At 40.4% G+C, this 25,085-nt stretch overlaps 1 protein-coding gene across 1 annotated transcript in view; it reads left to right on the forward strand.

The window, feature by feature from the left end:
• Positions 1 to 25,085, forward strand: part of cwc22 (CWC22 spliceosome associated protein) — a 107,171-nt gene that overhangs the window by 32,375 nt on the left and 49,711 nt on the right. Inside the window, exons 5-14 of the mRNA XM_080198896.1 lie at positions 753 to 869; positions 2,058 to 2,294; positions 4,992 to 5,120; positions 5,789 to 5,957; positions 6,086 to 6,139; positions 13,077 to 13,212; positions 13,298 to 13,504; positions 15,997 to 16,059; positions 16,421 to 16,528; positions 22,517 to 22,601. Of these exons, the coding sequence (XP_080055022.1) occupies positions 753 to 869; positions 2,058 to 2,294; positions 4,992 to 5,120; positions 5,789 to 5,957; positions 6,086 to 6,139; positions 13,077 to 13,212; positions 13,298 to 13,504; positions 15,997 to 16,059; positions 16,421 to 16,528; positions 22,517 to 22,601 (1,305 nt within the window). The remainder of the gene's footprint in view (positions 1 to 752; positions 870 to 2,057; positions 2,295 to 4,991; positions 5,121 to 5,788; positions 5,958 to 6,085; positions 6,140 to 13,076; positions 13,213 to 13,297; positions 13,505 to 15,996; positions 16,060 to 16,420; positions 16,529 to 22,516; positions 22,602 to 25,085) is intronic.

Consider the following 25,085-nt stretch of genomic DNA (forward strand, 5'->3'; position numbering starts at 1 on the left):
CCAATTTGCCAAATTGCCCTGGATCCCATAGACTCTTTAACCACTTTGGCCAGTCCCCCACATGGGACCTTGTCAAAAGCTTTACTGAAGTCCATGTAGACTACATCAACTGCACTGATCTCATCAATGCACCTGGTCACTTCTCCAAAAAAATTCAATCAAATTTGTTAATGACAAAATCTCCCCCTGACAAAACTATGCTGAGTGTCCATGATTAATTCTTCCTTCTCCAAGTAGAGTTTAATTCTGTCCGAGAATTTCCTTACCACTGATGTTCCTCAAATAGGATGATGAGATTTTATTGGTACAGCATTAAATCCTGTAAGAAATGAGAACTTGTTGGTGCAGCATTAAATCCTGTAAGAGAGGAAAACTCTGAGAAATGCAACAAGAGCCGAATATTGGCCAGGATAAGCAAATTTAATGTGCAGTGTTAAAGTTTTTGTCTCTCACCACTATCCCAAAACAAATTCACAACTTTTGCAGTCCAAGACTGAAATGCTTTTAAAAAGGTAAAGCTTTTCGGACGTGTGATAATAGATAGGGGATGAAACTATTGGGTTATTGGTGATCGCTTGAGGAAATAAAATGAAAATCCAAATGGAACAGTCAGCTTAGTGATAACTGTAAGCTTATCTAAAGTATCTCATTTTAAAACTTGAAGTTGCCTCCTTATATGTTCAATCTGGACTGCACTTCATCAGAAAAGTGTGGTTTTTGAAAGTGTAACCTTTTATCTTTTTCTTCTCCAGGCGTAAAGGTCTTATTAAGTCACGGTCAAGATCGCCAAGGGATTATCCTGACAGGAATGCCTGTGACCGAGGACCATCTAGTAATGGCAGATATAATGATAGAAATCTGCACCCTAGGTACTTTTTTCCTATTTTGAAATATGTCGACTATTAATGACAATGGTTGAGATAATCATAAAAACCTAAAGCTTGAAATAACAATGGTCAGTCAGTCTATGTAGTATTTAGTTATTTTGTTTTGTGTGTTCAGAGTCGCACAGAGCCAAGCAAATAACCTCATGAGTGGCTAAACAGAGGTATTTAAGCTCACCTTCAAGTGTAGTAAGCAGCCAGCCCTTGACTAGGTGAGTCGTTGTTTGGACTGCACCACAGGTGCAGCCCGAATGGTCTTGGTGACCTCACTATGTTAAATGATTACACAGAGGCTTTGGTCAGTTTAGAAAAGGTTCAACAGGCCCACTATTGCCCTGGGAGATGAAAGCTGGGTGGACGAACCATTGCATCAGTGACGAGAGGTTTGTGGTGGATGTTTTCTCCCACCATGGGACCTCAGCTGCTACTCCTCGACATGGTGAGTTTAACTATGGGGTGGCATGAGGGAAGGCGTGCTGCTGGCTGACTGAGGAAATTATGGAGTAAGGGCAGCCCTGGGTTCATGAAGACTTTCTCAAGTAACTTACTTGTTGCAATTTTCCTCCTCCTGATGTGGGGTAAGGGTGCAATTTGCTCAGGCTGGGTACCAGTTCAGTTGGTCAGAGAAGATGTTTGTGCACATCCTTCGATTATGCATTGATAAGTTTGGTGTTGGCAGATTGGTACCATACTGGGGCACAGAATTCTGCAGTTGAGTATGTAATGGAAAGAGAGGTCCTTCGAGTCTTGGCCTTTGACCCGTGATATACCAGCCAGTTTGCTGAGGAGATTGTTGCAGTATTTAAATTTTACTGCATTCTTGATAAGTTGTTGTCCATATGTGATAGTTCTGTGAAGGGCGATGCCTCGATAAACAGGTTGAGGATCATGCTGCAGTTTCTGGCCACCTTTTGTGTTGGTATTGTGAAGTTAGAATGTGCTGGAGATTGTTTTACTGCTGCGTGGTTGTCTTGCATGATGATCTCCTTTGGCCTCCTTTGTGATATGATTCATTGACAGATGCAACATATATTTTCATAGTTTTCACAATAAGCTTTGTCATAATTTATTATGGGAAAGTTTACACAAATGTGATTGGAATTAAGGTTTTTCATATGAATTGTATTATAAATCTTTTGAGGACTTCACTAGAATAATTGCTTCTTAATTTAGAGATAGAGGCAAAGAAAAAAAAATGAACGTGGATTGTGAATCAGATCACAGGAAAAGACAAAAATCGCCATCACCTATAACAAGAAATGAGGAAGAAACTGCCATTCAAAGCTCTTCTGAACCACCAACGAAAAAGAAAAAGGCAGAGTTAGATCCTATATTAACACGGACAGGTGGAGCATATATTCCTCCTGCCCGTCTAAGGATGATGCAAGATCAAATTGCTGACAAAAGCAGGTAAGTGGAAAACAAAGTGAAGATTTGTTCTATTCACTTTGCTAGGTAAAATTTTAAGATATAAAGTGATTGCATGTCTGCCCTAAAGTTGTATTCTCATTTGGCCACAACATTTGATGAAATTTAGTGCTGAGCTCATCTACGTTATGTCGGTAGTATACTTCAGCAATCTTCTGCCCCATGCTGAGTGCCATTTCTATTCCATCCACCCTCACATTGAAATTGCAGAAGTACTAATTGGTGTGAAATATGAAGATGGTTTTATGCTCTTGTCTCATCCTCTTTGGATGCTGGTTTGGAACTGGTTCAAGAGTCTATTCCTGTGTATGAGATATTCAGGATTGATTTTAAACTCTGTTCGCAATGATATTGAGCAGTTTTGTATCAGAATATGAATGTTTCAAACCTTTAATAACCTAATAGCTTTTAAATGTAATTAATATTTAATTTCATTTGGAAACAAAAGTAAATCTGTTTTGTAAATATAGATTATATAACTCTAAAGAATAAGATTTTACTTCCTTTACGTATTAGTTGAAGTATGACCAACAGTTGTATTGAATCATACTTGTTGCTAGTGCTTGCCTCATGCCCTTGATGAATCTTTCAGATAGGAAAAGAACTGAATAATCAAAGGCAAAATACTGCGGATGCTGGAATCTGAAAAAAAGAATAGGAATTGCTACAGAAACTCAGCAGGTCTGACAGCATCTGTGGAGAGAGAATGGAACCAATGTTTCAAGTCAGGTTGACCTTTCGTCAGATGCTGTCAGACCTGCCGAGTTTCTCCAATATTTTCAGTTATTGTAACTGAATAATTAGTTGGGAGCTTACTCTTGCTCAGTGCCTCTGCACCACATATCAAAGTGTCCATTCACCTACAAAGGATATCATAGAATCCCTACAGTGCTGGAGGAGACCATTCAGCCCATCAAGTCTGCACCGAAAACAACAATCCCACCCAGGCTCCATTTCCGTAAGCCCACATATTTACCTTGCTGACCCTTCTAACCTATGCATCCCAGGACACTAAGGGGAAATTTAGCACGGCCACGCAACCTCACCCACACATCTTTAGACTGTGGGAGGAAACTGAAGCACCCTGAGAAACACATGCAAACACAAGGAGAATGTGCAGACTCCACATACAGTGACCTAAGCTGGAATCAAACCCAGGTACCTGGAGCTGTGAGGCAGTGTGCTGAGCACGGTGCCACCTTGCTGCCGAGCTGATATTTTCCTGTCTGAGTACTGCATTAATATTGGGCCCAACTGAAATCTTGTTATCAAGTTATCCAGCCTGAATTTGTACTTGTATCCCACCACGTCTTTTTCTCAAATGGATATCTCTGTCCTGTTGTGGCCAATCTATCCCATTATGCTGCCAGTTCGTTTTTCTTTCTTTGCAGCCCTCAACATTTGAACACCTGACCTCTGTCATGCCAGATGCCTTCTTCATCAAATTCTTGGATTTTACTCTCTATGGTATTTACCAATGAATTTTTCTGGGTGACATGAATTTTTACCTGAATCCATCCTTTCCCCTGTTGCTGACTTCCTTGCCCTTGTTGATCTTCAACATCCATGACAATGTAATATCCTGAGGCCTTAAATCTCAATCACCAAGATGACTAGTACTCAGCATTTATCTTCAATTCCTTTCTGTTACATGTACTGCGACTATGCCATATCGTTCCACTCTCTTTCCTTTGAGAAACAACTTCACAATCCTGCACACTGATCCCCTTTGATTACTCTTGGTTACGTCTAGTGCCCTTCTGCTAACAGAGTTCTTATTCCCCTGCATGCTGCAATGTTTTCCCCAACACCTCCTCTGCAGCCCTCATCAAATGTATCATGAGCCTGAAACTTGCTCCTTGATATTCATCAGACTTGCATTCAGCCGTTTGCTTACTGACTTCAGCAATATCCCTTTCCATACACTGTTTCCACCTTCTTCAAAAGTACCTTTTGGCGCCGGTAAACCCAAAATATATCCTAATCGTCTTCAGCATTTGCAGTCAACACTGAATCACCATCCTCCTTCTAGTCTTTAAATGTATTTTAATTTTGTAATTCTAGTTCTACCACTACCATAATTACACTATTGACACACCCCAACATGGCTTTCACCCAACCTACAGCACAGAACTGCTTCGATGAAAGCAATAAATAGCATTCTGTACATTGTGTCCATTTATGTTTCTGTATTTTAATGCTTCCGTGCATTTGTCTCTAATGCGCCTCCTCTGCAACTCATTGCTGTAAATCAGGTTTGATTTTCCAGTCCTGTGTTGCAAAGTGAGTATCTTCCCTGAAGCTGCCTTTCTTATATAGTATTACTTACTCCTTGACTTCATCCTTGATCTCCTTCTTTGGCTAAGTTACCATTCCATGGCAGTCTGAAAAGTGGAAGTGAGCTTTCATGAACACAAATCCCAATTCACCTGCAGATACAAATACCTTGGACACATTATTTCCCACTTGGTCATTAGCAGCTGTTTTTGAGTCACTGTGCCTTTGTTTTCTGGAAGTTGTCAGTGCTTTTCTTGCCCACAGAAGACTTTTGTTTTTATTTTCCCCATGTTAATATCTGTTCTTTTGATCCCTTACTTGCTTGGTGTCTACCTTTTTGTAAAGTGCTCTGAGATCCCATTCTCTAATAATGCCATACTTGTTTCTGTTTTGTTTTTATAGTTTGGCTTACCAGCGAATGAGCTGGGAAGCTCTTAAGAAGTCAATTAATGGTCTGATCAACAAAGTGAATGTCTCAAACATAGCTAATATTATTCATGAACTTCTCCAAGAAAATATTGTTCGGGGGAGGTATGTGTGAATTTCATTTCCATATGTCTTGATCAATTAGTGATGTGTTAAGCTGAGTGAGGATAACTTTGAAGTTTTGAGCATTTGTGGCTGTTAGAAAACAGGTATAACGTTATTTGGAGTAGGTTCAAAGTTTGCGTCAAATCTAAAAATTCAACAATTCGGTGTTCATTTTTGAAGGAAACTGTTTTTATTGCAGTAGCATAAAGAAGCATTAAGAGGCTTTCTGTTTTTGTGCCTTTGCATTGATTGTGATGGTTACAAAATCTAAGTAATATGTTGCTACAAAAGCAAAGTACTGGAAATCCGAAATAAAATCAGAAAATGCTGCAAATACTCAACAGGTAAGGAAGTGTCTGATCTGGACAGAGAAACATTTAATGTTCCAGGTCAGAACACTTGCTAATTGAATAGTTTCTATTTAGTTAGTACTACATTAATTTACTGAAAATGGATTAAGAGAGCTTAATGAAGACATGGAAAATGTTACTAATGGAAGGCCTGATATAAATGGTACTAGAAGTTGAGGATAATTGTGAATTTGACCAACCTGGAATATATTTGGTTTATATTCCAAATATTTCCCCCTTTTTATGTTCAAAAAGTATACTTATTAGAATAATTCTGTATTCCTTCTCAATGCATATATATGTGTTCTTTCCATCCAGGGGATTGGTTTCTAGATTTGTTATACAAGCACAGACTGCTTCCCCCATATTTACGCATGTTTATGCTGCTCTTGTGGCAATTATAAATTCGAAGTTCCCTCAAATTGGGGAGCTAATTCTCAAGAGATTGATCCTTAATTTTCGTAAAGGGTATCGCAGAAATGATAAGGTGAGCAAATATTGGTTTCAAATAATCATATTTTTGCTGTAACAAAAGCTATAATGAATCTAGTTTCAAAAATATTAGATTTTGTTTTCAGTTGATTTACCAAAAATTATAATATTTTTCCTCTCCAGCAACTGTGCCTATCAGCCTGCAAGTTTGTAGGTCATCTCGTTAATCAGAATGTTGTAAGTACAGCTATAAATTCCTGTTTCTGCCAGTGCCTGTGTAAAGATGGTTGTCTGTTCAGTTCCATTTGCAGTTCAGGTGGTTGCCTGCAAACTGGTCCTGATTATGTAGAAGAATTGTGTTGGAAGTTGGGAGTCAGTTTTGCACTGATTAGTGGAAAAACAAATGAACATCTCAATGAGTTTTTTTAATAGATTTTTAATTATTCTAGAAGTTTAAGTAGTCCTAAATTGGATGGCCAGTGCACAGTATATTTGTTAGTCCTGCAACTCTTAATAGTTAGCTTTTAATCTAAAAGCAAATATGAATTTTTTTAATTGGAGGTGGTGGCGTCATGGTATCATCACTAGACTAATAATCCGAGACCCAGATTAATATTCTGGGGACCCTGGTTCAAATCCCACCATGGTAAATGGTGGAATTTGAATTCAATAAAAATCTGGAATTAAAAGTCAAACAATGACCCTGAAACCATTGTCGATTGTTAAAAGAACCCATCTGATTCACTAATGTCCTTTAGGAAATGTGCTATCCTTACCTGGTTTGGTGTGCCTGTGGCTCCAGAACCACCGCAATGTAGTTGCCTCTTTAATGCCCCCTGAAAAAGCCTGAAAAGCTACTCAGTTCAAGGGCAAATAGGGAGGAGCAACAAATGCTGACCTTATACCAGTCCCCACATCCTCTGAAAGATTACGAATAAATCAGCAAAAATTATACATGTATTTTTAATTTTTTTTAAATCTACATTTGCTGAGAAGTTGTTGATTAGCTCAGCTGATGAATCAGAAGCTAGAAATCCCAATGTTTCAGATTACCAGTAAATGTATCTTGTTAAATTTTGATTCAGAAGTCAAATCCAATCCCTGTTCCACCTGTGTATGTTCGCCTCCTTTATGCTTCCACTTCCACTTCCATTTTGTTAACTCTACCTTATCTGCTACTTAAACCTTCACCTATACCTGTCTGCCTCCAGATTTTCCAATATGTATCTCACTGTCCTTTCAACCTCCACCTACCTAAACTTCAAATGAATTAAAATTATATTACTTCCAACCGTCTCATTCTCACACAGCTTGTCAGAGAATGAAACTGTTTGTACCCACATGCAGCAAGAAGATGTGGACCAACAGCCAGACTTTGGCTGATAAGTAGCAAGTAACATTTATGCCACACAAGTGCTTGGTGATGGCTGTTTCCAATAAGGCCTTTCGGCCCCCAATGTTGTGCCGAACATGGAGCCAAATTAAACTAACTCCTTCTGCCTTTTCTTGGTCCATACTCATGTGCTTATCGAAAAGCACCTTATAACATCTGCCTGCACCTGGCAGTGCATTCCAGGCACCTACCACTCTGTTTTAAAAAATTGCCCCACGCACCTCCTTTGAACTTTTCCCCCTCTCACCTGAAGTGCATTCCCCCTGGTATTGAACATTTGAACTCAGGGTTGACAGAATCTTTTTTCCAATCAATGCACCTCATAATTTCTAGATTTTTGTCAAGTCTCCCTTCAGCGTCTGCCGCTCAAGTGAAAGCAACCCTAGTTGTCCAACCTCCTTTTCTAATCCCAACCCCTCATCCCAATGGCATTTCCATTATCCAAACCCCACTGTTAACATCCAGGGCATCATCAGTGACCAGAAATTTAATTCAATCAGATATGTAAATGCTGTAGCTATAAGACCAGAAGCTGGATAATCCATGGCAAGTGACTCACTTTCTGGTTCTTCGAAGCCTTTTCATTCACCCACAAGGCTTAAGTAAGGATTGTGTTGGAATACCCTTCATTTGCCTGATTGAATGCAACTACAACACTGAAGAAGCTCAGCACCGTGCAGGATAAAGCAGCTTGCTTGACAGACACCCCACCACCATCCTTAAATATTCATTCCTTTTGCTATTGATGTACAGTGGCTACAATGTGTACCATCTGCTGGATACTCTGCAGTAAGTCATTGAAGCTACTTTGGCAACATTCTCCAAACCCTGGGAGGTGCATGGAACACCAACACCTGCAAGTTCCCTTCCCAAGTCGCACACCATCCTGACTTGAAACTAAATCATCATTCCTGCATTGATGTTGGGTCACAATCCTGGAACACACCACCTGAAGTGCAGCAGTTCAAAAAAGTGGCTGACCCTCACATTTGCAGCTGCATTTGGGCATTAACAGTAAATGATGGCATTGAGAATTCTGCTTTCATCCTTTGATTTTAAGAGTCCTGCTCATGTTTCACCTTCTCCCCACTAATTTTTATTTGGACCCTGACATGATGGCTTGATTTATGTGACCTTGTTGCACTTGAACACTCACCTTCTTCAGTTCCACCTCATACCTTCTCTCCTCCTTACTGTGTTCTATGTATCATCCTTCTGCTTCCATGTTGGCAGCAGAACTGTGTCAGTCATCATCAAGCTACTTCATGCTGTGTTTGCTGCACCTCAAATAACTTAATCTATTTTTGGATCAAATATGTGGCTATTCATTGTTCTTCCTATACTGCTTTAATTTTCCTATCATGCAGCATTTTGGGACATTTGGGTATGTCAAAATTGATATACAAATGCAAATACAGATCATAGAATCCCTACAGTACTGAAGCAGGCCACTCAGCCCATTGAGCCTGTATGGACAACAATCCCACCCAGAACTTAACCCCATGTGTTTGCCCTGCTAATTCCCTTAACTTGCAGATCTTGGGACCCTAAGAGGCAATTTATCATGGCCAATCAACCTAACCCACACATCTTTGGATTGTGGGAGGAAACCAGAGCACCTGGAGGAAACCCACGCAGACACAGGGAGAACATGCAAATTCCACACAGACAGTGGCCTACGGTCACAATTGAACCTGGGTCTCTGGCACTTTGAGGCAGCAGTACTCTGCCACTGTATCACCCCAGAAAACTTGTCTGTTTTCTTTGTGTATCTTGGCATGTATTTGCTGTAAGTAAGCAATACTTTGCTACTTATTTTTAAACCTATTGACTGAAAGTTTTGTTTTGCATCATATTTTAACCACTATTGTAGGCTTTATGCAGGCATATCTCCAGAATTGAAGCCCTGCTGGCTGCTTCCCAGGTACAACTCCTACTGGAGTCATGCACTCAAGTGTGTCATTTGCATGTGCTGAAGAAGTTGAAAGGGTGAAATCCTGACATCACAGCATGCAGGAGCAGCACACAAGTACTAAAATTGACTATAGTCGTGCAAAGAGGGCATCCTCATTTCAGAACAACAAGCATTTGGAAGCAAGATAGGCATGGTTCTGAAGCTATTTTAGGAGCTGGTTTATCTTGCTCATACTATGGCAAAGTTGGTAGAAGCACCATGGTGATTTACTGAAGAAGTTTGAAGATTTCTGCTGGCTACAGAAAATGCAGTATTGGGGGTGGGGGCTAGTATTTGTAGTGCCATTTGCTTTGCAAAATGAGCAAGGCAGGCAGAGGTTGGGAGCTGTCCATGGAAGGCTGTATCCTGCAAAGCTCTTCTGGGTGCAGCATGTCGTCCTAGCGATCACAGTTCACATCGCAGAAGTATTCGGGTGCTTTACAGAAGGAAAGCGAGTTCATCCTCTTCACCCTGAGGTCGAAGGCCTGGATATAAGCCAATGTTGGCTTGTCAGGATCATGGACTTCATGATGTTGCAGTGCCGCATCATCTGCTTACAGGTGGCTTTGTGGGCTACCCACATCAAATGAGGACTGATAACACAAGTGTGACATTTAGTTTCAATTTACCATTGGTGTGCAACCACAGAAGGAATTTATCTTCAATGCCCACAATCCTGACAACCCTGTTGTTGCTTTTATCCTTCCAACACTCTCCAATTTCCTTTGCTTTGGATCCTCTAGACAAAACAACAAGATAGTTGCTCAAGTGGCAAGTGCTACACCCTTGATGTATGGCTTGGCACATGCTACCACCTCACCACACAAGATTAGGAATTCTTCAACAAGAACCCTGGAGTCACAAGAAACACTGAAACAATCCATTGGTCTTTTAAAACAGCTTTCACAGATGGAGCTCTCCATATTTATTGTGATATGCCCTTTGATTTGATTTTTGTCACATCTGTTGGCATACAGTGAAAAGTATTGCTTCTGCACACTATACCAACAAAGCATACCATTCATAGAGAAGGAAACGAGAGAGTGCAGAATATAGTGTTACAGTCATAGTGAGGGTTTAGAGAAAGATCAACTTAATGCAAGGTAGGTCCATTCAAAAGTCTGACGGCAGCAGGGAAGAAGCTGTTCTTGAATCCCTTGGTCTGTGACCTCAAACTTTCATATCTCTTTCCCAACGGAGCAAGGTGGAAGAGTGAGTGTCCAGGGTGCTTGGCGTCCTTAATTATGCTGGATGCTTTGCTGAGGCAGCGGGAAGTGTAGACAGAGTCACTGGATGCGAGGCTGGTTTGCGTGATGGATTGGGCTACATTCACCACCTTTTGTAGTTTCTTGCGGTCTTGGACAGAGCAGGAGCCATACCAAGCCGCGAAAGAAGGCTTTCTATGGTGCATCTGTAAAAGTTGGTGAGAGCTGTAGCCAGTCTTTTGAGAAAGTAGGGGCATTGGTGGACTTTCTTAACTATAGTGTCTATAGTCCAGGACAGGTTGTTGATGATCTGGATACCTAAAAACTTGAAGCTCTCGACCCTTTCTACTCATCCTAGTTGATGTAGACAGGGGCGTGTTCTCCTCTACGCTTCCTGAAGTTGATGACTATCTCCTTCGTTTTGTTTACATTGAGGGAGAGATTATTGTTGTAGCACCAGTTCACCAGATTCTCGATCTCATTCCTTTATTCTGTCTTGCCATTGTTTGAGATCTGTCCCACTCCGATGGTGTTGTCAGCAAACTTGAAAATCAAATTGGAGGCGAATTTGATCACACAGTCAGGTGTATAAAGAGTATAGTAGAGCGCTGAGAACACAGCCATGTGGAACACTAGTGTTGAAGATGATTGTGGAGGAAGTGTTGTTGCCTATACTTATTGTGGTTTGTGAATTAGGAAGTTCAGGATGCAAATGCAGAGAGAGGAGCTGAGGCTCAGGCCACAGAGTTTGGAAATAAGTTTTGTGGGTATAATAGTGTTGAAGGCTGAGCTGTAGTCAATAGGAGTCTGACATAGGTGTATTTTTATCTAGGTGTGTTCCAGGGTTGAGTGCAGGGCCAGGGTGATGGCACCCGCTGTGGACCTGTTGTGGCAGTAGGCAAACTGGAGTGGATCCAGGCAGTCCAGGAGACTGGAAGTGATTTTGTGCTATGACTCAACTTCTGAAGCACTCTGCAATCTCTGCAGTCTCACAGGAATGAGGCCCCAACTGTTATCTTCTGGAATCCAGAAGCCGCCTGGGGATGGAATGTTTGCAATACATATTTCCAAGATCTATATGCTTTTTAAAAAGCTGGAAGAACATTGAATTACTAGGGCACTTCTTTGAGAACTGACCAGTTTTCCCATTTAAAAAAAGGTTATAAGTTCACTTTGGACTGTTGAGTTGCCATTTTCAGGAAGTCAAATGATTTCAGCTAAATGACCCGTAAAGACACCTGAGAAGATGAGAGCGATTTGCTTATTTGAGTTACAATTACTGGAGGAAAATAATTATGTTTCAGAGTATCAGGCCCTGATAATTTTATTGGAAACCACCTGACTGCGAGGAGTTTCTGTTTTGAACTTGTGATTTGGACTCAGTTTTGGGAATGAACCAAAAGGGGAAGGTTGTGCAACTCGCTCTCTCACTACCTTGCCTGAATTCCATTGCAGTTATGTGTCCAGCTACAGGTCCTCATCTCCACATGATTTGAAAGCCTGAGAAGCTGAGCCAAAAGAGAAGTCTTAAGGACATTGACCCTGCCCTGTTCTCCTCCACACCAAAATTCCTTTGGAAAGAACTTCCAGACAGCTACAATGACAGTATTCTATCTTCACACAAAATCACCAGATTGACAGCGTCAAACCCCTTCAGATTTTGGATGTAATTTTCCAGCCTCGCTTGCCCCGAAACCAGAAAATCCCACCCGAGGCCACTGGACCTGCTCTGATCCACATGGCAGGTGGGATGGTAAAATTCCAGCCTTTGTCTTTTCTCATAAGGTTTTCCTATTGGCCAGAAGGTGCTTTTCTCTTAAACGCCAACCTCTGCAAAGACCCAGTTTGTTTTGTGTTTTGTGTGTAGATGTGTTGGAATTTAAAGAGGTATCTAGTTACATTTCCAGATTACAGATGGTATATTGGCCAGTTTTTGCAAGTTGTTTTCCAAAAGCCGTTTTGTACTAAAGCAATCATTGAGGTTATTGAAAGACAGCTGGTTAAAATCACTCTTACTCTGGGTGTAACAGCAGCAAAAATAAATAATTGGTAATTTTGGGTGAGTGAAGTAAACATTTATTCCTGATGTGTGACCTGTGGAATAGCGGGACTGGAGAAACTGCACTCTCCTCTTGTTCCACTTGTAACAGAAACACGGTGGCCTACATAACAAGGCTTTGCTTTCGTTGAAAGTAACTTCTGAACCTCCCAATATGAACCCATCATCTCTTTACATTACATCCATTTCAGACTGCTCGTCACAAAATTGCTTTGGTCAACATCATTCAATGAAGTTACGCACAAAAATTTTCACCAACTTCATCCAGCAATATATCAAGAATACAAAAAACCCTTGTAATCCCTGATGTTGCAGATTGAGCCATCAGTACTACAAATTCTATATTTGATTCCACTCCCTTCTGACCTCAGGGAAAAGTGGTGTAAGCTGCCAGACCAGATAATGATATAGCATTAATAGCAAGGAATTTGAAGGGGGTGGTGGGGAAGATCTTTTTTGTTCAATGCTCCATGAGAGAAAATAATTATTTTTAGAAGTGACATAAATGCTAGATTTTAAAATTATATACCAAAAAAACTACTTGTTTCTTGCTTCTGAATTAGGCTCACGAAGTGCTTTCTCTGGAAATGCTCACATTACTGCTGGAGCGGCCCACAGATGACAGTGTTGAAGTCTCAATTGCTTTTCTGAAGGAGTGTGGAATGAAGCTGACAGAGGTTTCTCCTCGAGGCATTAATGGTGACTGTGCAGCTGAACTCATGTAGCATTTTAGTAACATTAACTCCAATTTTGCTTCTTGCTCAATTTGTGATTTTTGTTGCAGCAATATTTGAACGTCTTCGCAATATCCTTCATGAATCTCAGATTGATAAACGTGTCCAGTATATGATTGAAGTGATGTTTGCAATTCGAAAAGATGGATTTAAGGATCATCCGATCATACCTGAAGGTCTTGATCTAGTTGAGGAAGAGGATCAATTTACTCACATGCTTCCTTTGGAAGATGAATATAATCCTGAAGATGTGCTCAGTATGTATTTGAATAAAATGTTCTATAATTTCCCAACAGCTGCAAATAAACTATGTTGTGTACTTGTAAGATTTTGATGCAAGTGTGCTGAATCTTGGCTCTTGATTTTCACCTTTTCAGTTTTATACAGTGGAGATTTAATGTCATGTACAAAATAATGTCTTGGAACAGTGTGGTGATTACATTAGTGTATAAATAATGCAAATTAATATATATGGATTTATTCAAAACTACCAACACAGGTGGGCTCATCTTCTAATGGAATGAGTGATGAGCATTCAGATGTTCACTGCTATTTTGTGTCAGGAGCCAGAGGAAGTCTGGATGCATGTGCTTAACTGAGAAGGTCAAACACCCAGTGGGCAGAGGTGTGCTGCCTGGACCTCCATGGATGTCTTGAACATTGACCTCACCCTCGTGGACTTGGGCTCAACACCCAAAATTTGTCCAGAATATTTGAACCATTAAATCACCTCCACCAACAACACCCATCACTCAGCCCTCCAGCTGTGTCCACTTCTAATCCATTGGGTAGTTCTTTTAACGCATCAAGTAGTTCTTTTAACGTCCATTGGGTAAAGAATAGAAAAATGCTGTCAGAACCTGAATGCATTTGTGAGCAGCTGTATCCACTTAATTCATTGACTGAACACACGAAAAAATGCACTCAGGCCTAATGCATTTTACTATTTATTTCAAGTACTTTTTGATTTCATGTCAAGATTTTTCTATGTTTCCATACATTAAATTAAAGGCTATACATAATAAGAACATAAGAAATAGGAGCAGGAGTAGGCCATCCAGCCCTTCGAGCCTGCCCTGCCATTCAATAAGATCATGGCTGATCTGTCGTGTCTCAGTTCCACATTCCCGCCCTCTCCCCATAACCCTTAATCCCCTCGCTTATCAAAAACCCATCAACCCGCGTCTTAAAAAATTTAGCGAGGCAGCCTCCACCACCTCAACGGGCAGAGAATTCCAGAGATTCACCACCCTTTGAGTGAAGAAGTTCCTCCTCAACTCCATTCTAAACCACCCCCCCTTTATCTTGAGGCTGTGCCCCCTGGTCCTACTGTCCTTTCTGAGCGGGAAGAGCCTCTCCACCTCTATCCTATCCATCCCATTCATCATCTTATACGTCTCAATGAGATCTCCCCTCATTCTTCTAAACTCTTAACGAGTACAAGCCTAGTTTATTCAGCCTCTCCTCATAGCTCAACCCCCTCAACTCCGGTATCAGCCTAGTAAACCTTCCCTGCACTCCCTCCAAGGCCAAAATATCATTGCGTAAGTACGGCGACCAAAACCGCACACAGTACTCCAGCTGCGGTCTCACCAATGCCCTATACAGCTGCAGCAAGACTTCCCTACTTTTATATTCAGTGCCCCTCGCTATGAAGGCCAGCATCCCATTAGCCTTCCTGACCACCTGCTGCACCTGCAGGCCGGGTTTTTGCGACTCATGCACAAGGACCCCGAGGTCCCTCTGCACCGTCGCCTGCTGCAGTTTTTCACCCTGTAAGTAATAGTCCTTCCTACCATTATTCCTGCCAAAGTGGACCACCTCACACTTGCCAACATTAAATTCCATTTGCCATTTCCTGGCCCATTCACCCAGCCTATCTAGATCCTTCTGCAGACTCTCCACACCCTCCGCGCAATTTGCCGTTCCACCAATCTTGGTGTCATCAGTAAATTTCGACACCATACACTCGGTTCCCTCCTCCAGATCATCTATATAAATGGTAAATAGCTGAGGCCCCAGCACCGACCCCTGGGGCACCCCACTAGTCACCAACCGCCAATCCGAATAGCACCCATTAACCCCCACTCTCTGTCTCCTATTTGACAACCAATCCTCTATCCACGCTCACACCCTACCCCCAACTCCATGCCCCCTTACCTTCTGCAATAACCTCTTGTGAGGTACCTTGTCAAACGCCTTCTGAAAATCAAGAAAGACCACATCTACTGGCTCTCCTCTATCCACCGCCCTAGACACATCCTCATAGAACTCCAATAAATTTGTCAGACACGACTTCCCCTTAATGAAACCGTGCTGCGTCTGCTCTATCAAGCAATTCCCCTCAAGATGCCTCGCTATTTCCTCCTTGATGACGGATTCTAACATTTTACCCACAACAGACGTTAAACTAACAGGCCTATAATTCCCTGCCATACAAATGCATAACAAAGCACTACAGTTCCATTCCTTGTGCTGTTGACATCAAACGGGGTGTGGTCTTGGCCTCAATAATATCTTTGCAGATGATGCACCCTGCACCTAGGACAGTAAGTCCCTTAAGCTCCGGCACAAAAAGATAAGGCTGCACTTTTGAATTGCAGCAAGTACCACAGCCTCAGATGACCAGACGATCTGATCTGTTATTTAACAAACTTGACATTTCAAGCATCATCGCAATCACTTTAGTTTTAGTATTATTTAAATTCTATTGGATGTTTTTTCACAATTAAAACTCTTTCAAATATAGATGTCTTCAAGATGGATTCGGACTTCCTTGACAACGAACAGAAGTACAAAGATCTAAAAAGAGGTAAATTTTGTAATTCATCATTTCATAAAAAACTAAAGCCGCCTAAATGTACAGTAGAAGTTAGTGCTTATTTGTCTTTAAAATGGATATGTGTGTGTGAGGATTGAGGATGTAAAAGTAGTTGTTAATTTTTATTCAGCCATTTCTTGAATTCTCACCAGATCAAGATTTATTCTTTTCTCCATGTCATATACTCGTTCTTTGTATGTTGACCATCGGTTCTTTGAGCGATCTATGTATAACTGTATTTAAGCTTAAGCACTTCTGGAAACAATGATTCAAACTTCAAGGCAAGTATAACAATAAAGATGTACATTGATCATCACCATTTTAATGGTTATTATGAATGTCTTCCACACAGAAATCCTTGATGAAGGAAGCAGTGACTCTGCATCTGGTGACGAAGAAGCAGGTGGTGATGATGAAGATAGTGATAATGACAATGATGAGGATGGTGATGAGGAAGAAGGTCAGTGGTTTTACTGTATTGCTTAATTTCAACATGGCAGATTTTGAACTTCATTTGTTAAGAATCCCACTGACGTTAAATGCAAGGGTATCCCAAAACCCAGAAGGGTAACTTGGAACACTGGTTCTTAGTGATATATATTTTTAATTTGGTCTCACGTGAGAAAAGATATGCAAACCAATAAGAAACTCTACAGTCATGTTGTAATCAATTAGTAACGAATTTATTAACCTAAACGATAACACTTAAGAAAAAAGATGATAATACACTACAACAGCACACTTAACTAGAATAATGTTGTACACACGTCAGATCTCAAGTTAACCCTTGTTCCAAACGAATTGCATTTCCAGAATTCTGAGAAATGGCCTTTTTCCGAACAGTATCCAATCTTATATAACTGTGAACTAAATCCAACATTTGGTTACCACCCACAGGTTATTTTCTAGGTTTGGGATGACTGTCTTCTGTTCAGCATAGCAGTTCTTTTCTGTTAGTGTTTTAAAACAGCAGCTTTTAGAAATAATTTGTTTTCGGGAGAACCTTCTTTCTCCAGCTGAGTGTGGCTATGATGCTAGCTGCATTTTTCCTGCTGTCACTCCGATATTCTCCTATGGTTATACTGCCCTTTCCCTTTGAAATTAAGCCATCTTAGTAATACTGCAGACCAGCCTTTTAGCATATAGCCACTGCATGAAAGGCTGTGTAGTAAGATAAGAGCCCTGGTGTTGGGGGTAGTTTATTAACATGGATAGTGTATTGGCTAACTGAGAGAAGTCAGAGAGTTGGGATAAGAGGGACAGTTTCAGGATGACAACCAGAAACTTGCGGAGCATCACAGACGTCAGTTGTGGTGCCACAATTATTTATTATATATATTGATAACTTGGAATATGGGAAGTGAATGTACTGTGGCTAAGTTTGCTGATACAAACAAGTGTGAAGGCAAGTGGTGAGGATGACACAAGGAGTCTACAGATGGATATAGATGAGTTTGATAAGTGGGCAGAAGCTTGGCAGATGGAATATAATGTAGGAAAATGTGAAGTTATGTACTTTTAAATAGGGGAAAGACTGCAGAAAACTGCAGCACAGAGGGATTTGGGCATCATCGTGCATAAATCATAAAAAGCTAATATGAAAGTTCAGTAGGTAATTGGGAAGCTAAATGGAATGCTGACCTTTATTTCAAAAGGAAAACAATGCCAAAATAGACAGTCTTACTTAAACTGTGCAAGGCACTCGTTAGAATATTATGAACAGTTTTGGTCCCCTTAACTAAGGGAAAATATATTGACAGTCGAGGCAGCCCAGAGAATGTTCACAAGGTTGATCCTGGCTATGGAGGCATATTTTCATGAGGAGTAAATTGGGCCGTCACTCATTGGAGTTTAAAAGAATGAAAGAGGAACTTATTGAGGCATAAGATTCTCAGGAGGTTTGACGAGGTAGATGCTGAGAGGTTGTTTCCCCTTGGGGGAGAGTCTAGGACCAGAGAGCATAATCTCAAAATAAGGGGTCGCCATTTAAGACACATGAGGAGGAATGTCTCCACTGAGGGAAATGATCTGTTGAATACTTTACCGGCGAAACTGTGGAGCTGGGTCGTTAACTATGTTCAAAGCTGAGATAGACAGATTCTTAACTAATAAGGAAATAAAAGGTTATGGGGAGAAGGCAGGAAAATGGAATTGAGGATTGGATCACATCAGACAATATCTCAATGACTGACAGAGCAGATTCGATGAACTGAATGGCCCTCTTCTGCTCCTGCCACTTGTGGTCTTATACAGGTGCAAATTATATTCTTCTTTCTCCACTTTGAACTGACCTCTTCTATAGTTCTAAGAACTATTTCTATACAGCATTGTTTTCCCCCAGTCACTTAGGTAAACACTTGTTATCCTACTGCTTTGTTAATTCGCATAACAAAAACATCCCTCCAGGCAGCTGCACTCAGCAGTTCCCTTCTTATCCAGTTCTTCATTTTACCCCAATTTCGTTTTTAATCTTGATTTTACTTCATTCTTGAATCTTTTACTCAGTATCTTAACACATTGCACAAATGTCACAGTTCCATGACGAATATCATATTTTTATGACACTAAAATGATAACTTTATAAATCTCAGATATTTGTTGCAATAGGCTACAGCATGATTCCATGGATTGAGTTTTGGCATTTAATGTTGCAAAAATCTTTATTAATACTTAGGCACTATTTATGAATTCAGATTTTAAGGAACCATTTAAAAATATTCTTATCAGAAAATTATCTTGCCATATTTTTCAAAATGTTAATGTTACAGGGAAGACCACATCTTATTGCCCATCTCTAGTTACTTTGGGAAGTAATGTTCAGCATTTCCCTTGTATTGCTTAAGTTGCTGGTAACTGATGTTGACAAGTGAATTTCTCAAGTTTGTGATAGTTTGGGAATTCCAAGATATTAACCCAGCAAAAATGACCAAAAAAAGCGTTGCATTTATATGGTGCCTTTTAGGTTCTCCCGAAATGCTTTGTGTCCAAATAAATACTTTGAATAAGCAGCCACTGTTTTAACTTAGGAAACAATATGCCATAATTTTAATGCTGTGTCACTTGGAGCTGATGTTTGCTGCTCTTGCCCTATTTGGTAGAGAAGTAGCAGGAATTAAGGTTTTGCTGACATGTATTATTAGCATCCACTTTGTTCTGAACAATTTGCTGTCCCTTAGTGATGACTTCTGAAGGCACAGGGTCAATTTCCTCTTATTTACTGACAATGCAGAATTTGGCCTGTCAAACACTTCTCTTGACCTTTCCATGGAATTGTCAAATTGCACATTTGACATTAAATCTTGGATGAACCAGAAATTTCTCCAGCTAATTTAAGGTAATATTTCATGTTGATATTTCACAAACTTGCTTGTTTTTCTTATGATGATCAATTTCCAGAATCATTTCTTTAACAACTGAATATTCAGTATTTTAACATACAATACTTAAATATAACTTCTTCTCAAACCCTTTTAACAATGAAAATTCACCCGAAATGCAATATTAGCCATGTCTTTTATTTAACAGATCTTTTACATTTTGTGCAACAAAATCCTGTTTATTTTCTATTAACCGTGAGTCTGAACTTCTTTAATCTTATTTTCTTGTTCCACTTCTTTGATTTTTTTTTATTGGTAACTATATGCAGTTTTTCATATGCCTCTTTAAAGTCTCAGTTTCATTTTCTTTATCCAAGGAACTTTGGTATTAAGCAATGAGATTTTTGATCTTTTGGCCAGCAAAACATTTGAATTCATTTAAATTAAGTCTTGACTATCATCAATTTCTGTAAAATTTTTGGAGAAGACAATCTTTTGGCATCTGGTTTAGATTTAATAAAGTGGTGAAATTGTTTCTGTCATGACGCATGAGCTTCGAACAATGGGATTCATTAAAACGTCGAAGCAATCTTTGACACACAATGCTACAACAGCTTCATTCATTTGAGCCTTGTGGTAGGTAGCTGCCAGGACAGTAGATGGATTGTTTGGAAACTTGAATTACCAATTGCCAAGTATAAAGAGGTAGAGAAATGTTGGAGCTCCTTTGACTACTGCGCTGCAAGGACAAAATGTTAATCTAGGTGAACTTATATTGGAAGTCAGACAGAGAAAGAAAAAAATCTCTTTCGAAGGTAAAAGCTGACCAACTTCATAAATTAGCTATTCAATGTAGAGAACTTAATGTGCTACCAGGGATGGTATAGCATGATTTGTTTTTTCAGTTGTTTTCCAGAATACAGATATTCGTTCATTTATTGCATCTAAAGTATGTTTTTTATTGTGAACTCTTTAGAGACCAATAATGTTTGAAAGCAAACTTAGGACTTTCTAGTTAATATTTTATAACTTTTCTATCAAATTACTAAAACAATATTGTCTAAACACTGTTCCCTTTTTATAGGCAACTTAGATAGGAGGGACATTCCTCTTTTATGCTTGTAACACATTCGGGCAGACCTGAATTCATTACTTGTTTATTCCAAAAACCAAGTTCAAATTCCAATTGAATCCAGTTGATGCAAGGCATGTTAGTAGGCTGGAGAAAAATAGGACCCTTGTCTTTATCAATCTAGGCATAGATTACAAAAGCAAGGAAGTCATGTTGCATTGAATGGAACTTTGGTGAGGCATGCCTTGAGTACTATGTGCAGTTCCGGTTGCCGCCTTCTAGGAAGGATACGATTGCACTGGAAGGGGTGCAGAGACAATTTACCAGAACGCTGCCTGGGATGGAATGTTTAGGTTGTGAAGTGGAGTTGGATAAGCTTGGGTTGTTGTTGTTGGAGCAGAGAAGACTGAAGGTTGACCTGATGGAGGCATGCAAGATAGAGGGGCATGGACAGAGTAGATATGGAGTGGCTGTACCCCTTAGTTGAAGGGTCAGTCACAAGGGGACACAAGTTGAAGGTGAGTAAGAGGAGGTTTGGGGGAAGGGGGAGGAGTAGGAAGTTTGGTGGGGTGTGGGGAGAGGGTTGGGGGGAGGTGTGTGAGGAAAAGCTTTTTTACCCAGGGGTTGGTGACAGTCTTTAAGTGTGCTACCTAGGAGGGTAGTAGTGGTGACTTGCCTTCCTCACATCCTCTGAAAAATACCTGGATGAGCAGTTGGCTCTCCAATACGTTCAAAGATATGGGCCAAGTGTTGGTGAATGGGATGAGGTGGGAGGTTAGGAGTTTCAGCATTGTGGTGCAGATTCGATGGGCTGAAGTGCCTCTTCTACACTGTATGATTCTGTCATTCTATGGTTCCCACAAGAAAGACCAACAAGATCCAAACTGATACGATAGGGCATTTCGCCTCACCTTGGGCTTGATCCAATGTCAGATCTCATCCAAAAGGCCGAGGAACCTGCAGATGTTTGTAGGATATACCTCTTCAACCAGAGACAGCCTCCCTCCTGTATCTAGCTGGGGTTGCTCCCCAAATCTAACAGCCTTTTTTCTCGCTGACTGCAAAGACCTCTGTCCATTGTGATGATATTGATTTTTAGGGAAGTCTGTCACCTGATCTCTCCACTCCTTTCCAATGGTATTGTGAAACCTTTAACCTTGCATCCTGGTTGAAATGCTAATTATCTACCATTGATCTGAACTCCCTTTCAATTTCAAAGTAAGTGGATAGTTCGCAGCCCAATAGTTTAAAATTCAGTACCAACAACACATTTCTGGGACTTTGGAGGACTCCTAGTGTATTCGTGTTAGATTCAGATACTGTTATTGTTGTCTCCAATAACAAAATACTTGCACCACCTTCTGTTGCTTTGAACTTGAACGTTGAAGCCACCCAGGTTTACTGTCAGGCAGCCTGCAGAACAGATCACCTGACCACCATCATTCACCCTAAATTTAACGATACAGTCCCAAAACATAATCTTATAAATCTCATAATTGTAACTGCCGGCTTGTCAAGGAAAATAGCCAGTTCATCAGTTTTTGTTTCATTCAATAGGTAATGTAGTGCATTTTTGGAGTTTTGACAACATAACTTCACATCAACTTCCAATAGTATAATGAGACAGTTTCTAAGTTGCTAAAAAACTAATCACGTTGCTCTGGTCTGCTCCAAAGAATGAGAAAATAATTTGCCAGCAAGTGAGCTTAAAATCGTAGAATCCCTGCAGTGCAGCAAGAGGCAAGTTGGCCCATCAAGCCTGCACCAACAATAATCACACCCTAGCCCTGGCCATGTAACCCCACGTATTTACCCTGATACGAAGGGACAATTTAGCATGACAAATCAACCTAACCCCCACACGTTTGGAGTGTGGGAAGAAACCAGATCAAACCTATGCAGACACAGGGAGTACGTGCAAACGTCACACTGTCACCTGAGGCTGGAATTGAACTGGGTACCTGGTGCTGTGAGACAGCAGTGCTTGCCACTTGGTGATGTTATTCTCATGCAGTTTTTAAAATTGAGAAATGAGTTGCAGTTATCCATTTCCTTTTAGGAGAAAAGAAACTTACCATACATGACAAGACTGAAGTAAATCTGGTTTCATTTCGACGGACTATTTATCTTGCTATCCAATCAAGGTAAGCAAATGTTTCAACACTTTGAAAAAGTCACTTTAAAACACTTTTTCATGGATCATTTATTTAAAACAAATCTTCATCATGACCATATATTTTTCCCTGGAATATTGTTGCCTCATATTATGCAGCGCTTTAAGTTTTAGGATATGTACAGTGAAATAAGTATGAAATGAGTAACTTAGAACATTGAGTTGGCCTGAGCTGATGAGTTCAAATTGCAGTGGCTGGAGAAAGTGAAGAGTTTGTTATATTCTCATGATGAGTTTTGGTCTTGGCAGGAAGGACATATACACCATAGCACGTAAGCATAGTGATTAGCACCGCTGCCTCACAGCGTGAGGGACCCGGGTTCCATTCCTGGTTTTGCTCATTTTCTGTGTGGAGTTTGCACGTTCTCCCCATGTCTGCATGGGTTTCCTCTCACAGTCTGAAAGACATGCTGGTCGGGTGCATTGACCCGAAGAGGCGCCACAGTGTGGTGACTCACTTTCTTCCTTTTTATAGCGAGGGGGATAGAATATAAAAGCAGGAAGGTCTTGCTGCAACTGTACAGGGCACTGGTGAGGCTGCAGCTGGAGTACAGTGTGCAGTTTTGGTCACCGCACTTGCGCAAGGATATTTTGGCCTTGGAGGGAGTGCAGAGGAGGTTCACTCGGCTGATACCAGAGATGAGGGGGTTAGACTATGAAGAGACACTAAATAGACTGGGTCTGTACTTGTTGGAGTTTAGAAGGATGAGGGGGGATCTTATAGAGATGTATAAGATAATGAAAGGGATGGATAGGGTAGAGGTGGAGAAATTCTTCCTGCTCAGAAAGGACAGCAGGACTAGAAGGCATAGCCTCAAAATAAGGGGGGGACAGTTTAGAACGGAGTTGAGGAGGAACTTCTTCACTCAAAGGGTGGTGAATCTCTGGAATCCTCTGCCCGTTGAAGTGGTGGAGGCTACCTCGCTAAATATATTTAAGACACGGGTAGACAGGTTTTTGATAGACAAGGGGTTATGGGGAGAAAGCGGGAAAGTGGAACTGAGCCACTTCAGATCAGCCATGATCTTATTGAATGGCGGGGCAGGCTCGAAGGGCTGGATGGCCTACTCCTGCTGCTATTTCTTATGTTCTTATGACTCGGGAAATTTCACCGTAACTTCATTGCAGTGTTAATGTAAGCCTTACTTGTGACTAATAAACTCTTGAGTCACTGCCTTGACTTGATATATGGTCGCAGTATCTGATGTTGCTATTGTTCATGTTTTTATTTCACAAGTTTTTTTAAACTGGTCCCTGAACTTATTAGATTAAATATCTAAAGTTAAAATTAATCCAATGTGCCTATGGATAAAGAGAACACGCACATCATAATTAGATTTTAAAAATCACAAGGAAGATGATATATTCTACATTGTAATTCTGCAAGATTTTTGTTTTGATGTTTTAGAAATAATGTAATTGACACATTAATTGGTGGAGTTTTAGAAAGTGATATGGCAATGCTTATTTTTGAAATCTGTTTTGAGAGAGCAATGATCTAATTTCCCTGTCAGAATATGCTGCATGATGGGGAGAAAGAGGTTGGTGATGTAACAGGCATTTTCAAAAGACCTCAATAAGTGCATCTGAAAGGATGATGTAGGTGAATGAACTGAGTATAAGTATTATTGTTGAGGTAATTACTTGAGTGCGATTGTGTGTGCCAATTTTATCTTTTTAAGAAGTAAACCTTATTTGTTTTCTATAACCTGAGCTATGCCAAAGCTCTCTGTGACCATTCTTCTGGAAAAAAGTAAACTTCTGCACAGCTTTCTGCACCTATGCTGCATATCTCATTGTGTTCATTTAAGGCATAGACCAACAGATGTTTCTGCAGTATTGCTGGATACTTGGTTTGTCATGTGTGCACCGTTAAACTTGTACACCTCTCTCATCAAAAAGATAGGATAATTTAATTGTCTTTCCCAACTGAAGCAAGCGAGGACTTTGAAAGTACTGAATCAATTGAGACCACATCCAGGTTTCTTGTCCCCATGCCTTTTTACATATTGAGTAAGTAAAAATCTTTTGATTGCAGATTTAACATTAATTCCACACTTCTATAACCCTTTGTGGAAATAAGTATTTTCTAACTTCTGTCTTGACCTGGCAAGGTTATGTCCCTGTATCCTAGATGTTCCAAGTGTTGGATGAAATGGCATCTGCTTGCATCAATGCCGACATCTCCACATCATGCATCAAGGGTGACAGAGGTCACATGACTATTGAAAGCCTACGCACTTCTCCAAACATTCTCCCTCCTCCACACACTTCATGAAGGAAAACAACCTGCATACACTATTGGCAATTGTAAATCAGGCACATATATGACCTACAGTGAAAAAAAAATCACACGTCATTGAAGCCTGACCCACATTCATCTGTCACCACACACATTTTGCACGTAATTCTTAAATTGTTCAGGTCGCCTCATGGTTAGTATGCAGGTTGTTAT

Source organism: Carcharhinus amblyrhynchos, chromosome 11 (genome assembly GCF_965287045.1).
Source record: "Carcharhinus amblyrhynchos chromosome 11, sCarAmb.v2.hapA, whole genome shotgun sequence".
In the NCBI taxonomy this organism is placed as follows: Eukaryota; Metazoa; Chordata; class Chondrichthyes; order Carcharhiniformes; family Carcharhinidae; genus Carcharhinus; species Carcharhinus amblyrhynchos.